The sequence below is a fragment of the Fusarium redolens genome (assembly GCF_020744475.1).
Source record: "Fusarium redolens strain MPI-CAGE-AT-0023 chromosome Unknown BKA55scaffold_17, whole genome shotgun sequence".
Classification (NCBI taxonomy): domain Eukaryota; kingdom Fungi; phylum Ascomycota; class Sordariomycetes; order Hypocreales; family Nectriaceae; genus Fusarium; species Fusarium redolens.
The window spans coordinates 223,454-235,999 of record NW_025763680.1 but is presented as its reverse complement, the minus strand read 5'-3'; the positions used below and the strand labels follow the sequence as shown (position 1 = coordinate 235,999).

Below are 12,546 nucleotides of genomic sequence, written 5' to 3'. Positions count from 1 at the left end.
GCAAAATGTCGTTGCCAGCTACTTCACCGCTCAATCCCGACGGCGGACGTCGAGGAAGACGACATTCTATCTTTGCTGATTTTATACCAGACGATCTTGCATTTCCTCCGCCGTTCATCGACCCGACTCCAAATGTGGACGAGATTCTCAACCGAGATATTGACGAATGTTCCTCTGAAGATGAACACCGCGATGAAGAAGCCGTCGAAGACCCGCGATACGTAAACGAAACAGACGTCCAATTAGCCTTTCACCCAACAGGCATCGCTTTCGGACAAGGCTTCTCAGCCGTTCCTCCATCAAACATCGACATCCCGCCCCCAAACCCCCACGACTTTGAACAATCTCTCCGCGCTGAAGTTTCCCTCCTTCGCGACAACGATATCATACCCCCGAAGCATCCTCCTACAGGATGGAAGACCACAAAGCTCGGCCGACTGTATCGGCACCTGTTTAGTACGCGCGTGCACGATCATGATAAGCCCCTGTTTGCAGCGGAAGACTCGGGTGAGACGACGCCGTTGTTGCGAGAGAGAGTTGTGAGGTTTGATGGGATCCCGCCGACGCCGGGGCCGGATGAGGTCCATAAGAGATGGGAGGAGGCGCTTGCGTCGCATAAGATTGAGACGACGTGGCAGCGTGAGACTAAGACGTTGATTCAATATGCGCTGCCTCTGATTGTCACTTTTCTCTTGCAGTGAGTATCTCGGAGATGCGCAAATGAGTGATGATACTGACATACAAAGCTATTCCGTTACCGTCGCCTCGGTCTTGACAGTCGGTCGTCTCGGCATGGAGGAGCTCGCCGCTGTCAACTGTGAGTCTCCCTTGCTTCCCTCCAACATTGATACTAACATCTCCAGTGGCTACCATGACTGCCTCAATCAGTTACTACGTCCCAGTCCAGGGCCTAGCAACGTGCCTCGACACCCTTTGCGCGCAAGCATACGGCTCTGGCCACAAACATCTTGTCGGTCTTCAAGCGCAGAGGATGACCTATCTTCTCTGGTTACTCATGATTCCCATCGCTATTGTCTGGTGGTTCTCAGAACCTATCCTCGCCGCAGCCGTCGGCCCCGGTCGTACAACAACATTGGCCGCTATGTATATGCGCATTCTCATCGCGGGCATGCCCGGCGTATCAGCCTTTGAGAGTGCAAAGAGGTTTGTTCAGAGTCAAGGTTTATTTCATGCTACAACCTATACCCTCCTCGTTGGAGCGCCGTTGAGCTTCTTGCAGAATTGGCTGTTTGTGTTCAAGTTTGGATGGGGCTTCCCTGGTGCGGCCATTGCTATGGCTGTTACCCACAATCTCCTCCCGATTCTGCTGATTCTGTATGTGCGGCTTTTCGAAGGTTATGAGTGTTGGAAGGGCTTCAGCCGCAAAGCTTTCACAAACTGGGGTGAGTTGTCTCAGCATCTGATGAGACATGTTTGCTGACTATTTCAGGTCCGATGATCAAATTGGCTTTGCCGGGAATGATCATGATTGAAGCCCAGTTCTCAGTTCTTGAGATCCTCACCATCGCTGCTGGACGGTTTGGTACAGCACAACTAGCCGCTCAAGGAGTCTTGGTGACTGTGACCTCGACATCCTTCAATATCCCGTTCCCCTTGGCTATCGCGACATCAACTCGCGTCGCAAACCTCATCGGAGCCAACTTGAGCAAAGCCGCACGCGTGACAGCCAAAGTGGTGAGTCTATTCTCGTCTCGATCGCGATACAAACTGACTGACTTCATAGGCCATCTTCGCCGCACTCATCGTCGGCATCTTTAATTTAACCATCTTGACGACCCTCCGAAGGCAAATCCCTGCTGTATTCACCGAAGACGAACAAGTCATCGACATCGCATCCAAAGTCATTCTCGTCTGTGCAGTCATGCAGATTTTTGACGCACTAGCAGCTATCTCTCACGGTCTTCTCCGCGGTATCGGACGCCAGTCCATTGGCTCTTACGCCAATCTCTTCGCATACTACGTAGTCGCTTTGCCAATTGCCCTCGGTACCAGCTTTGGGCTCGGTTGGGGGTTAGCTGGTCTCTGGGTTGGCTTGACAGCTGGACTTGCTATGTAAGTGTCATTCCCCAGTGTTGTTTAGTTGGTTCTAACAATTTCATAGCGTATCGGGCCTGGAGGCCATGTATCTGTACTTCACAGATTGGGAGGAAGCTGTGAAGCAAGCTGAAGCTAGAATGCGAACGGAGACGACTAGAAGACGATCTTCTCTGTCTGGACTTTCGCACTAAAACGAGGGCAGCGTCCCCTCCTACATTGGGTGGTCTGCATTCAAGGTCTCCGGCCGATATCAACTGCCTCAAATAAGAGTAGTCGGTGTAATGATGTGTTTGTTTGCTCTTTTGTGGTACAGCGCCTGTCTTGGTGATTTGTTTGGAGCTTGGAAGCGAAACGGCATGGACATCAAATTTAGCGAAAACTGAGCGAAGTTTGCCCTTTTAGCGATTTACTGTCTTTTCCTTCTTCTTGATTTGTAGCAGCTTCATTATTCATGCGATAATTATGAAACCTTAAGGGTCCGATGATGGATCACGATGGACTAAAGGTTGGTGTTGTGGAGATCTTGGCCTGATCCAATTTTTACTGCTAAAACAAACAAGCTCTTGGCCTGGCCCTTTATGCATTAGCGAGTGCCTAAGCGTCTATCATCAATAAGTCAAGTCGAATTAAGGAGTTAGTCACCATGACTTGCTTTATTTCCTATCTTCAGCTGTCAGACAAACATGCCAAAAGCTGTCTAAATACAGCTAGTCTCTTTAACATGCCTGTTTTGACGTTACACGCATGCGGAGTCAATGATGTCAGATCAATGACGTATATGCCGATCTCTTAAATCCAGGGTCTCCCTAATCAAGACAATGACGGCTTTATTTTGCAATTATTGTGTTACCCGTCCATCATCCCGAATTTCCAGGGTCTAGCTTTACAAGGTATCATTATTCCCGATGGCGACCCAAACTGTTAACCCCCCGTCCGTCGATGGGAATCATGATTCGGACGATGAGTTCAGCGCAGACGATCAAGAGTTCCACGTCGATGAACGCTCTGGACGATCATGGCCGACTAAGATCCTTCACAATTTTATCCGGCCGATCAAACCGAAGCTGGTAGATATTGGAAAGGTTTCATCGGCTGATCCTACGAGATGCAAGCCCTCGAGGGGAGCGAGGAAGAGATGTGATGTTCAGGAGAACAAGGTTGAGGGAATTTGGACATATGACATGACGCCAAAGTCTGCTCAAGGGAAGAACTTTACCAGAAGGATCTTATACTTTGCTGGAGGCGGTTGGCAAGCACCTCCTAGTGGTCAGTAATCCCTTATTTCATGGAGGAACTTCAGTAACAATTGCAGGCCAACATTGGACGTTCTGTGCAGAGATGATAAACCGCTTGCAAGACACGAGACTTACACTCATCTCATACCCACTTGCCCCCAAAGATCCCGTTCAAGACTCATTCCCAGCAATCTGCAAAACCTACAACGTTTTATTGAGGGAATCATCGGAGCTTGGCGAAAGGGTTATCGTCGCCGGCGACAGCTCAGGGGGCAACATCGCACTATGTGTTGTGACCTGGACAATGAGGGATCAAGACGTACAAGCAATTAGACCTCCATCTGCAATTCTTGCGATTACTGCGACTACAGATTTAAGTCACAATCATCCTGACATCAAAGAGGTGGACAAGTTTGATCCTATTCTGAGTGAGTCGTCTATCAATGACACAGCCGGTGCGTGGGCTCCCGGGTATTCCGATGTAAACCAACAGGAAAACGGGACAAACACGCAAACAACCGATAGGAATGAAAAGCTGGACTGGTCCGTTGATGATCCTCGAGTATCGCCCATCCATGCAGATCTCGGCGTTTGTATCCGCAACAACGTCAAGATTCATGGGATAACAGCTTCACACGACGTCCTTGGGCCAGAGGCAGTTGAGTTTAGGGAGAGATGTCGGAAGGAAGGCGTTGATGGGGAGTGGTTGTCTTGGAGCGATCAGATGCATTGTTTTCCATTGGCGTACAAGTATGGGTTGAAGGAGAGTAAGGAGGGATTGGAGTGGATTATCGATGTTCTGAAAAAGTGCTGAGAGATACCCTATATACAAGTGGGATAGAGTAAAATGGAGTTAGCGGTGACTTGGGCTTTTGCTCCACTGAAGTTTGAGGTGAATACTCATGCCTATCACGAAGGTAGTTGGGCCGACCAAGTGTTGACAACCAGAAAGTTGAGGCGGTCAGGGAACGACCTTATAACCTATAAACATCGACCAAAGGCTCCTGCTGCATATGTAACGATGAGCAAAAGAGAACCTCTATCAGACATGATCGTGACGGCTCTTAACATCCCTGATCATAAGTCCAGTGAGCGGGACACCAGAGGCTCACGACCTACAGAATCGCAGTGACATTCTGAGCAGAGCCCCAGCGTCTCTAACGAATTCGCAAATGTGACCATTTGGAAGTGAATAGATGGAGATCCGTCCCGGGAGGGGCGCCGGCACTGGTATCCCAAAGCACTGCCTACTTGAACAAGTGATTGAACCCTCTGATTCATGGAGGAAATAGGAAGTGATTCAGGGAACACTCTTGCAAGATATCGCACTAATGGTAAAAACGCGATAATTGCAGATGAACATAAAAGCTAGTGGTCATCCCGTCTAGTTTGTGTTTCTCATCTCAAACTCTCAAGTCTCTTGCATTCATCCAATTCATCAAACACTCTTCACCACCACTTTACACTAACAAACTCAACAACACACCTTTGAGACATTTTCAAAATGCCTTCTGAGTCTTCCACTGACACCAAAATGCCCGGCGTCCGATGCCCCAAGTGCAGTACGGCTGAGAAGGACGTTTGGGTCATTCCTGGCCGCTCCTGCCCATATTGCAGTACCGTGGTAAGTGAATGAGACTTTCCGGGTTTTTCCAACGAGACGCTGACATGATACACAGATTAATGTCTTTCCAAACTTGACGGTCTCGGCTTTCGGCATGATCGCGATAGGACCTCGAATGCGTGGCCGTGGTTCGGCTTCCGCTCTTGGCAAGTAGAAGGACGATGGGATTCTAGGGGAACATTTGGAGTTTTTACTCTTGGGCGGCGGGATCAGTGTCGAGGGAAGAGTGCCATAGTCCTGATAAGAAACAATTCTTCAGGAGCTCTCCAGTGCCAGTCTTTTTGAACCCAAGCTCGGCGATAGAGCGTGCGTGTGATTTGTGTCTGTGTTACGAATAACCGTGAAAGTTCCCAAAGTGAGTGGTTAGATAACTAACTTGAGGTTTAGAATAATCGCGAATCTCATTGTTGAAGTGAACCCTTGAGCCCCTGGCTAGACCTGCGAGACCTGTAGGGCCGATGTTCCCTGGTGCATGTCTTGGCCTCATATGCTTGGCCATCTATTTAGCTCTCCACTAACTCTTCATCTTGTCTCGAACAAGAGATCCTGCTGACTACAAATCCGGTACGAAGACTACATGTCTTGTGACGTAACACACATACTGGTACATCTTGTCGAAGGCCTAGACCTTTATATCAAGATATACATGGGTCGACTATGGACCCAGCTCCAATGGACAGGATCAAATAGCTTTTCAAAGCTAGTCCCGGTACAGCATTCACATGGGCCCTCACAAGGGCCATGTCTGCCGACAACTTCTCTAAAACAGCCAGTTTGCTGTGTATCGAAACATTGGAGTTGGTCTTCAATCTGCCATTGGCCTCTCACATATCTCTTTCTCTCAGCAGATGAAACTTCGCCTTAGATTAGTTCAACTTCGGCCCAAAGGCCGACCTCATAGCTCAAATCATGCTCTTAACAGACGAACCACAGACTTTGGACTCTTTTGGAAGATAACTTCCAAGCTATTAAACCATATAAAGATCTCCCACCATTGCACCGGCTGACCCTCTTCGGTCTCACCAGTTCTTCTGCAGGTTGTTTTGTTGCTTGGCTCACACTTTCGACCTCCTCCATTTTTTTCATTGCTCCAAGTGAGATCAACTATTTTAAGAGGGCTAGTTTCGAAATTTAGGCCCGTATGTATCTCTGGTCCATGGGTGTAGAACCTGTACACAATAGATGAGTTTGTAAGTCCCCCCAATACGACCAGTCGAGCCAATATCCATCCGTCTTGTCACGAATAACGTCGTGTTGCGGCGCTCACTTCTGCGCAATATAAACATAAGACCGTCCTTGTTGCGTAAAACCCATGTTTATCGAATTCTCAAGAGGTTACATATCAATAGTTTTCATTGGCATCAATTGCCTCAGTCCGCCACGAATCGTTGCACAGGGATCAAATTGCGACATTGGGAGCACGCAATTCGCCCCGCGTCTGAGAGAATATTCTCACCACGATAGCGACCTCGACAGGCACTTTTACCCGAAATAAGTAATTATTGATATCGCTATTGCCCCGGCAAAATGGTTTGATTGGTTTGGAGATTTTGGTGCATGAATCCAAAAACTTGAGACTGCAGGTGCGCCTTGGACATTTGAGCGATAGTAAGATAAAGGACAAAAAGATAGACGTAAGTATTTAAGGACTAATATAGGAGATAATATCTCAAATAATCTCATGTCTGTTATCGGAGTCTAGATCTGTTGTTCCCCGACGTCGGTCGTCGCATCAAAGTGTCGTCAAAGCATGCAATACGCCAAGCAAGCACTATCTCTCAATGTGCACATGGCACCCACGTTTAGTGTCACCCAGTCCGGTAAAGAACGCATCTAGTCTCTCAGAATCCTAATTTTCGGATCCTTGCTTGCGTTCGCATATGCTTTAAAGCCCCTGGCCCATCGCTTCAACAGTCCTGCATGATCCTTCATCTGCACATCTATCACAATGTCTGTCGCCAAACAAAAGAAGTGGTATCACATCCAGTGGTACTCTGATACAGATACCCCGGAAGAGCGCAAGTTCATTATTAAACTTGACCTTCTTATCGTTCCATATGCTGTGATAGCCTACTGGGTGAAGTACATTGATCAGTCCAACCTGAGTATGCCTCCAGCCATTATCCTGTTTTTGTTGCAGCTTTTTGACTAATATCTTGAAGATAATGCATACGTTGCGGGCCTCAAAGAGGATCTGGGCTTTAAGGGCAATGAACTTGTTCAACTGCAGACATTCTACATCATTGGCGCTGTCTTGGGCCAGATCCCATTCTTCTTCCTTCTCACCTACGTCCCCATCCATTGGCTGATCCCTGGATTGGACGTTTGCTGGGGAATCTTTACACTACTGCAATACAGAGTCACGAGCTTTGCTGAGTTGGCAGCTTACAGATTCCTCGTCGGATGGTTTGAAGCGGCTTTCTTCCCAACCATGCACTACCTCTTTGGCTCCTGGTACAAAGGAAACGAAATTGCACGTAGAGGTGGAATTTTTGTAGGTTTCGAGAAGATCCTTACAAGACCTGGAGTAGCTGACTAGTCACAGTATGTCGGTCTATCTCTTGGAACACTCACGGCTGGGTTGATCCAAGCTGGTGCATCAGCTCGGCTTGATGGTGTGAATGGGTTGGAGGGTTGGCGCTGGATGTATATCATCTGCGCACTGATCACCATTCCAGTTGGTATTCTGGGGTACTTCATCATCCCTGGTACACCTGATCAGCCGAACCGCCGAGTGTTAAACCAGCATGACATAGATGTTGGTGAACAGCGACTCAAGCGAGCGGGGCATGGCAGTCACGACAAGATGAAGTTAGGACATCTGAAGAAGGTCGTTCTGTCACCCCAATTCTGGGGCATCATTCTCGTTGATGTCTTATTCTGGAACGCTGGAACTCACAGTAGCTCTGGCTCGTTCCTCCTTTGGATCAAGAGTCTGAACCGATATTCGAAGGCAAAGGTCAACGAGTTGGGTACCATCGCACCAGCTTTGGGCATTTTCTACACTCTCTTTGTTTGCTTTGCATCAGATCTTGTGTTGGGACCTGCATGGGCTATCACTGTTTCGACTGTCTGGAATGCTCTTGGACTTATCATCCTCACCATCTGGAACGTCCCCGAATCAGCGCTTTGGTTCGCATATTCGACTATCTACGCGTCGGTCGCCCTTTCAAGTGTCCTTCATGGCTGGGTCAATACGCAACTTCGAGCGTCGCCAGCCGAAAGATCGTTCACTCTGGTCTTGATCAACGCTATCTCACAGTCGACAACAGCCTGGACACCTTTGCTCGTCTTCCCGACTGTCGAAGGACCTCGCTTCCCTAAGGGTTACCCATTTGCTTTGGGTTGCGCTATCGGTCTGCTGATTGCGACGCATGCCCTTCACCTGTGGCTAAAGCATCGAGAGTAAGTGGACACAGATCCCTGATAAAAGAAGATTGGCTAACAATTTGCAGTCCTCAAGCTGAAGCCCCCAATCAGATTGTATCGGAGGAAACCGGTGATATTTCTTCCGATACTGGGTCTAAGACTGCCAATTCCAAAACTGCATCTGTCAACTAAATAGTCACTGGTTTGTCGCATGGAATGATGTTTTGGGTGGCTTTTCGATTTGCATGCCAGATACTAAAACTGTTGGAGAAAGTGAGAAATGGGTGGTGGAAAAAACATATTCCAGTGTGAACATGGCCGTAGGAAAGAACGATAAAGTCCATGCAAAGTCATAGGATACAAATAGCATCGTAATAAAGGACAATTCGTCGCTTTACTTGCCAATTGCTGTGATTCTGCTGATTGAATGCTCCTCTACCGGGTAGGCAATAACGTAGCTGGGATGCTGGCCATGACTCGTGATGATCGCCCTGTTGCACCCCAAAACAGGGACCAAAACTTCACTAACGACTTTGGGGAAGCCGCTGAAACCCCTGTACACCATATCAACTACCGATACAAACCCTAATCGCTAACTCTTCGTGAGGAAAGGCAATCTTGGTGATGAATGAGCACGCGATTATGAGATGCTCGTTGCACTTCATTCGTTCGTAACTTAAGGAGTTTTTCGGTATCTTTTTTGGAAGGATATCGTTGCCTATTGGTTTTCAATGCCGAAGCCCCAATCCTTCGTCACGTCAGTGGAGTTATTTCCGAACGCTTGCCTCTAGAATGCTGTGCCGCTTCCAGCCCATGATCGGCTTCGACCGAAAGCCACTTGTTGGCAAGAGTGACGTCTGGTGATCGAGAAGAAACTTGGGTCATGGTAGGGTCGCTCTGGTTCCTTGAACATTGTCTGTGATGCCCTCATCTGGAAACTCCGCAGGTCTCGCCAGACAAACCGCGCGCTGTGAACCGCGGAATTATCCCCGAGGCAATCCCAGTTATTGGCAAAAAACTAAACCAGCCAAGCAGCTGAATTCTTGGTTACTCCAACACAAGCTCCACGCCGTTATTCCCAGCTGAATCACGGAAAGATGTCATAGCGGCATTGCCCGGCCGGCACATCAGCAAACATTTTTCTCTTACCATTGTATGTAGAGACCACCCAGTGAAAAGACTCCACTGATCAACCCTCTGCTAGCACTCATTCAACCTGGGGGTACCCCAACTTTGAGTGAGACCAGAGGAAAAGCGGACACTCCGCAGATGGCTCAATCTCCATTGCAACAACAGATCACACGACGAATGCGAAAATGACTCGATTTCAAACCTTGGAAGTTCTAACGTAACATAAAAAGCATCGGAGCCGCATTCCGATGTCTGTTTAAACTGCTGCCTGTCGCTGAAAGATCCTTGTCACGAGAATAAAACGTGGGAATACCACTCAACTCCAGGAAATCTCCGCCCGGACCCAGTAGAATCTCAGAATAGGGGCCACTGATTGGAGCGCATAAACCAAACATGGGGGAGTCTAAAATGTCTCCACCACCTCCAATTCAACCTGTTCAACCTGGGGCAAGAGTTTCGATGACACTGCGTTTTGAGATGTGATAGCATGAAAGACATTGAAGATCAGTAACAAGAAGACGAAGATTTTGAATAATATGAGGTTTTGAATAATATGAGGTTTTTAAAAAGATGAGATTAATTAGCATGGATTTCGTACATGAGGCACCAGAGAGAATGATCAGTCCTGGCTTGTAAGATCGGGATTGAGATCACGACCAAGTTTTGGCCCAGAGCCTCACGGAAACAACCTCGACCAACGGGCCTGTTTCCGCCCCTCGCGCAAAGTAACCACGCTAGTTACAACACTCTGTTAATGAGCAAATACGGTTATCCGATGTGGATCTCATGTCTGATCATCCACACAACCAGGCACTTGCAGCAAGTATAAATGCAACACCCTCGCACGAGATCATCGTCAGATTCCCAACATCCAAGCTCAATGCCAAATAGCAATCATGGAGCGCCTTCCAGGTTTCAATGTTGCTAATCATTTTGAGAAGCGTCAGCTTCTCATCGCTATCAATTGTGTTGCTGCTCTGTCGATTTTCTTCTTTGGGTATGACCTCATGAATTTCCAACACTTGCCGCCCCAAGATTATTTCTTGCAACTCGTAATTGCTCTCTTAGCTAACCAAAATAGATATGACCAGGGAATGATGGGAGGTGTTAACAACTCTAAAGACTATATCGACTTGATGGGCTTCGGCTACGTTGACCAAGAAACCGGCGAACCAGTCATCACCGATAGTCTCCTACAAGGCGGCATCGTATCAGTTTACTACCTCGGAACTCTCTTTGGATGTCTCTTTGGAGGCTGGGTAGGGGATAAAGTTGGACGTATCAAGACCATCGCTATTGGTGCAGCCTGGGCTATTGTTGGCGCAGCGCTACAGTGCTCTGCTCAGAATCACGATTGGATGATTTGCTCCCGTGCGGTCAATGGCATAGGTAATGCGACTCTGACGAAACGAGAGGGCCCTCATTGGTAGTGTGTTTGCTGACAGCGGGCTCAGGAACCGGTATCCTCAACGCGATCGTGCCAGTTTGGGCTACCGAGACAGCAGAACATACCTCAAGAGGCCAATTTATCGCAATTGAGTTCACGCTCAACATCTTCGGCGTGGTGGTGGCCTACTGGTTGGAGTTCGGACTATCGTATATTGACAATAATAATTCTCAGTTCGGCTGGCGTTTCCCTATCGCCTTCCAAATCCTACCTCTCCTTGTACTGCTAGGCTGCGTCTGGTTCTTCCCGGAATCACCCCGTTGGCTTGTCAAGGTTGGTCGTGACGATGAGGCTCAGTACATCCTCCGTCGCCTCCGTGGGTCGAGCGAGGCGGACCTTTCCCGCGCTCACGCTGAGTATACCGACATCAAGAACATCGTTCAGCTTGAGAGCAAGGAATCTTCTAAGAACTCCTATTTGCACATGTTCTTTGGTATTGGATCAGGTGAACTCCATACTGGTCGACGTGTTCAGCTGGTCATCTGGGTAAGTCTCCATGCCACTATCATACCACGCAACTAACAAGTACAGCTCCAAATCATGCAAGAATGGGTCGGTATCGCCGGCGTGACAGTCTACGCCCCTACAATCTTCAGGATCGCCGGGTTCGATACACGCAAATCCCAATGGATTAGTGGCCTCAACAACATCTTCTACATGTTCGCCACACTCATCTGCGTCTACACACTCGATCGCATCGGTCGAAGATGGACTCTTTACTGGGGTGCTGTCGGCCAAGGAATCGCCATGTTCCTAGCCGCTGGATTCTCCAAACTTGGCCAAGAAGCGAGGAACGCTGGTGATCTTGACAAAGCTAGCTCTTATGGTGCAGCAGCAGCTTCCTTCGTCTTCATCTTCACTTCGGTCTTTGGAGCTACCTGGTTAACGGTTCCTTGGCTATACCCTGCTGAGATCTTTCCGCTACAAGTTCGGGCCAAGGGTAATGCCTTCGGTGTTTTTGGTTGGAGTATCGGCAATGGATGGCTTACTCTTCTATGCCCCGTCATGTTTTCAGCCATTGGTGAGAACACACTTCATATCTTTGGAGCCTGTAACATCATTGCGATTCCGATGGTTTGGGCTCTGTATCCTGAGAGTAACCAACGTACTCTTGAAGAGATGGATCTGCTATTTGCGGCCGATACACCTTGGGTTTGGGATGCAGAGAAGAAGTTCAAGGAGTTGAAGGAGAAGCAACCTGGACTTGTTACTGCTTCCGCTCATAACAGGGATGTTATGGACGTTGAACCTGGAGTCAAGTCTGGTTCTGGGGATGAGGTGAATATGAGTGCATGAAGAATAAGGTGTAGGGCAGATTACTCTAGTTAGGTTCTGTAGCTCGACCTTGTCTCTGTAATTGACGCAACTTACTACCCACCGCTCATGAAACATCACCCTACGTTGATCAAAAAGCAGTTTGTCAAGATGATGTACGTTGATGTTCGGGAAATTGAGGTACTGACAAGAGTTGTCTCCCCGGATCCATTGGCACTATTCGGAGCACCTCTTTTAACCAATAAGATTCAGCCCCGTTGGCTCAGTGGTAAAGCGTATCACTAGTAAACTACTACGAAATGATAAGATCACTGGTTCGATTCCAGTACGGGGCAGTTGGTTTATCAGACTTGATCTTTTGCCGATTTACCTAGCATTTCTTTTATGGTCGTGGTGGTTTCGGCGGT

The 12,546-nt window shown here is 48.2% G+C and overlaps 5 protein-coding genes and 1 non-coding gene across 6 annotated transcripts; all 6 read left to right on the top strand.

Annotated features, from left to right (window-relative positions):
- Window positions 1-5: 5 nt before the first annotated feature.
- BKA55DRAFT_522377 (mate-domain-containing protein) lies at window positions 6-2,249 on the top strand (the record flags this gene model as incomplete). The annotated part of the gene is made up of 6 exons (XM_046188574.1): window positions 6-697; window positions 747-817; window positions 864-1,403; window positions 1,451-1,695; window positions 1,745-2,073; window positions 2,123-2,249. The coding sequence occupies 6 exons, from the start codon at window positions 6-8 to the stop codon at window positions 2,247-2,249; spliced, it is 2,004 nt and encodes a 667-aa protein (XP_046044459.1).
- A 613-nt stretch (window positions 2,250-2,862) lies between these two features.
- On the top strand, window positions 2,863-4,263 carry BKA55DRAFT_652215 (Alpha/Beta hydrolase protein). Its single transcript, XM_046197335.1, has 2 exons — window positions 2,863-3,324; window positions 3,371-4,263. Exons 1-2 carry the CDS (start codon window positions 2,964-2,966, stop codon window positions 4,105-4,107), a joined length of 1,098 nt encoding a protein of 365 aa, XP_046044458.1. The 5' UTR covers window positions 2,863-2,963; the 3' UTR covers window positions 4,108-4,263.
- Window positions 4,264-4,629: 366 nt separating this feature from the next.
- Window positions 4,630-5,071, top strand: BKA55DRAFT_742200 (uncharacterized protein; the record flags this gene model as incomplete). The annotated part of the gene is made up of 2 exons (XM_046201498.1): window positions 4,630-4,917; window positions 4,973-5,071. The coding sequence occupies exons 1-2, from the start codon at window positions 4,798-4,800 to the stop codon at window positions 5,069-5,071; spliced, it is 219 nt and encodes a 72-aa protein (XP_046044457.1). The 5' UTR covers window positions 4,630-4,797.
- Window positions 5,072-6,865: 1,794 nt separating this feature from the next.
- On the top strand, window positions 6,866-8,946 carry BKA55DRAFT_623375 (major facilitator superfamily domain-containing protein; the record flags this gene model as incomplete). Its single annotated transcript, XM_046196800.1, has 4 exons — window positions 6,866-7,022; window positions 7,080-7,411; window positions 7,463-8,322; window positions 8,373-8,946. The coding sequence occupies 4 exons, from the start codon at window positions 6,866-6,868 to the stop codon at window positions 8,476-8,478; spliced, it is 1,455 nt and encodes a 484-aa protein (XP_046044456.1). The 3' UTR covers window positions 8,479-8,946.
- Window positions 8,947-10,117: 1,171 nt separating this feature from the next.
- On the top strand, window positions 10,118-12,242 carry BKA55DRAFT_579310 (general substrate transporter). Its single transcript, XM_046193838.1, has 4 exons — window positions 10,118-10,414; window positions 10,499-10,806; window positions 10,872-11,350; window positions 11,396-12,242. Exons 1-4 carry the CDS (start codon window positions 10,314-10,316, stop codon window positions 12,158-12,160), a joined length of 1,653 nt encoding a protein of 550 aa, XP_046044455.1. The 5' UTR covers window positions 10,118-10,313; the 3' UTR covers window positions 12,161-12,242.
- A 148-nt stretch (window positions 12,243-12,390) lies between these two features.
- On the top strand, window positions 12,391-12,474 carry BKA55DRAFT_t282. Its single transcript has one exon. It is a non-coding gene; the product is annotated as a tRNA-Thr (tRNA).
- Window positions 12,475-12,546: the final 72 nt, after the last annotated feature.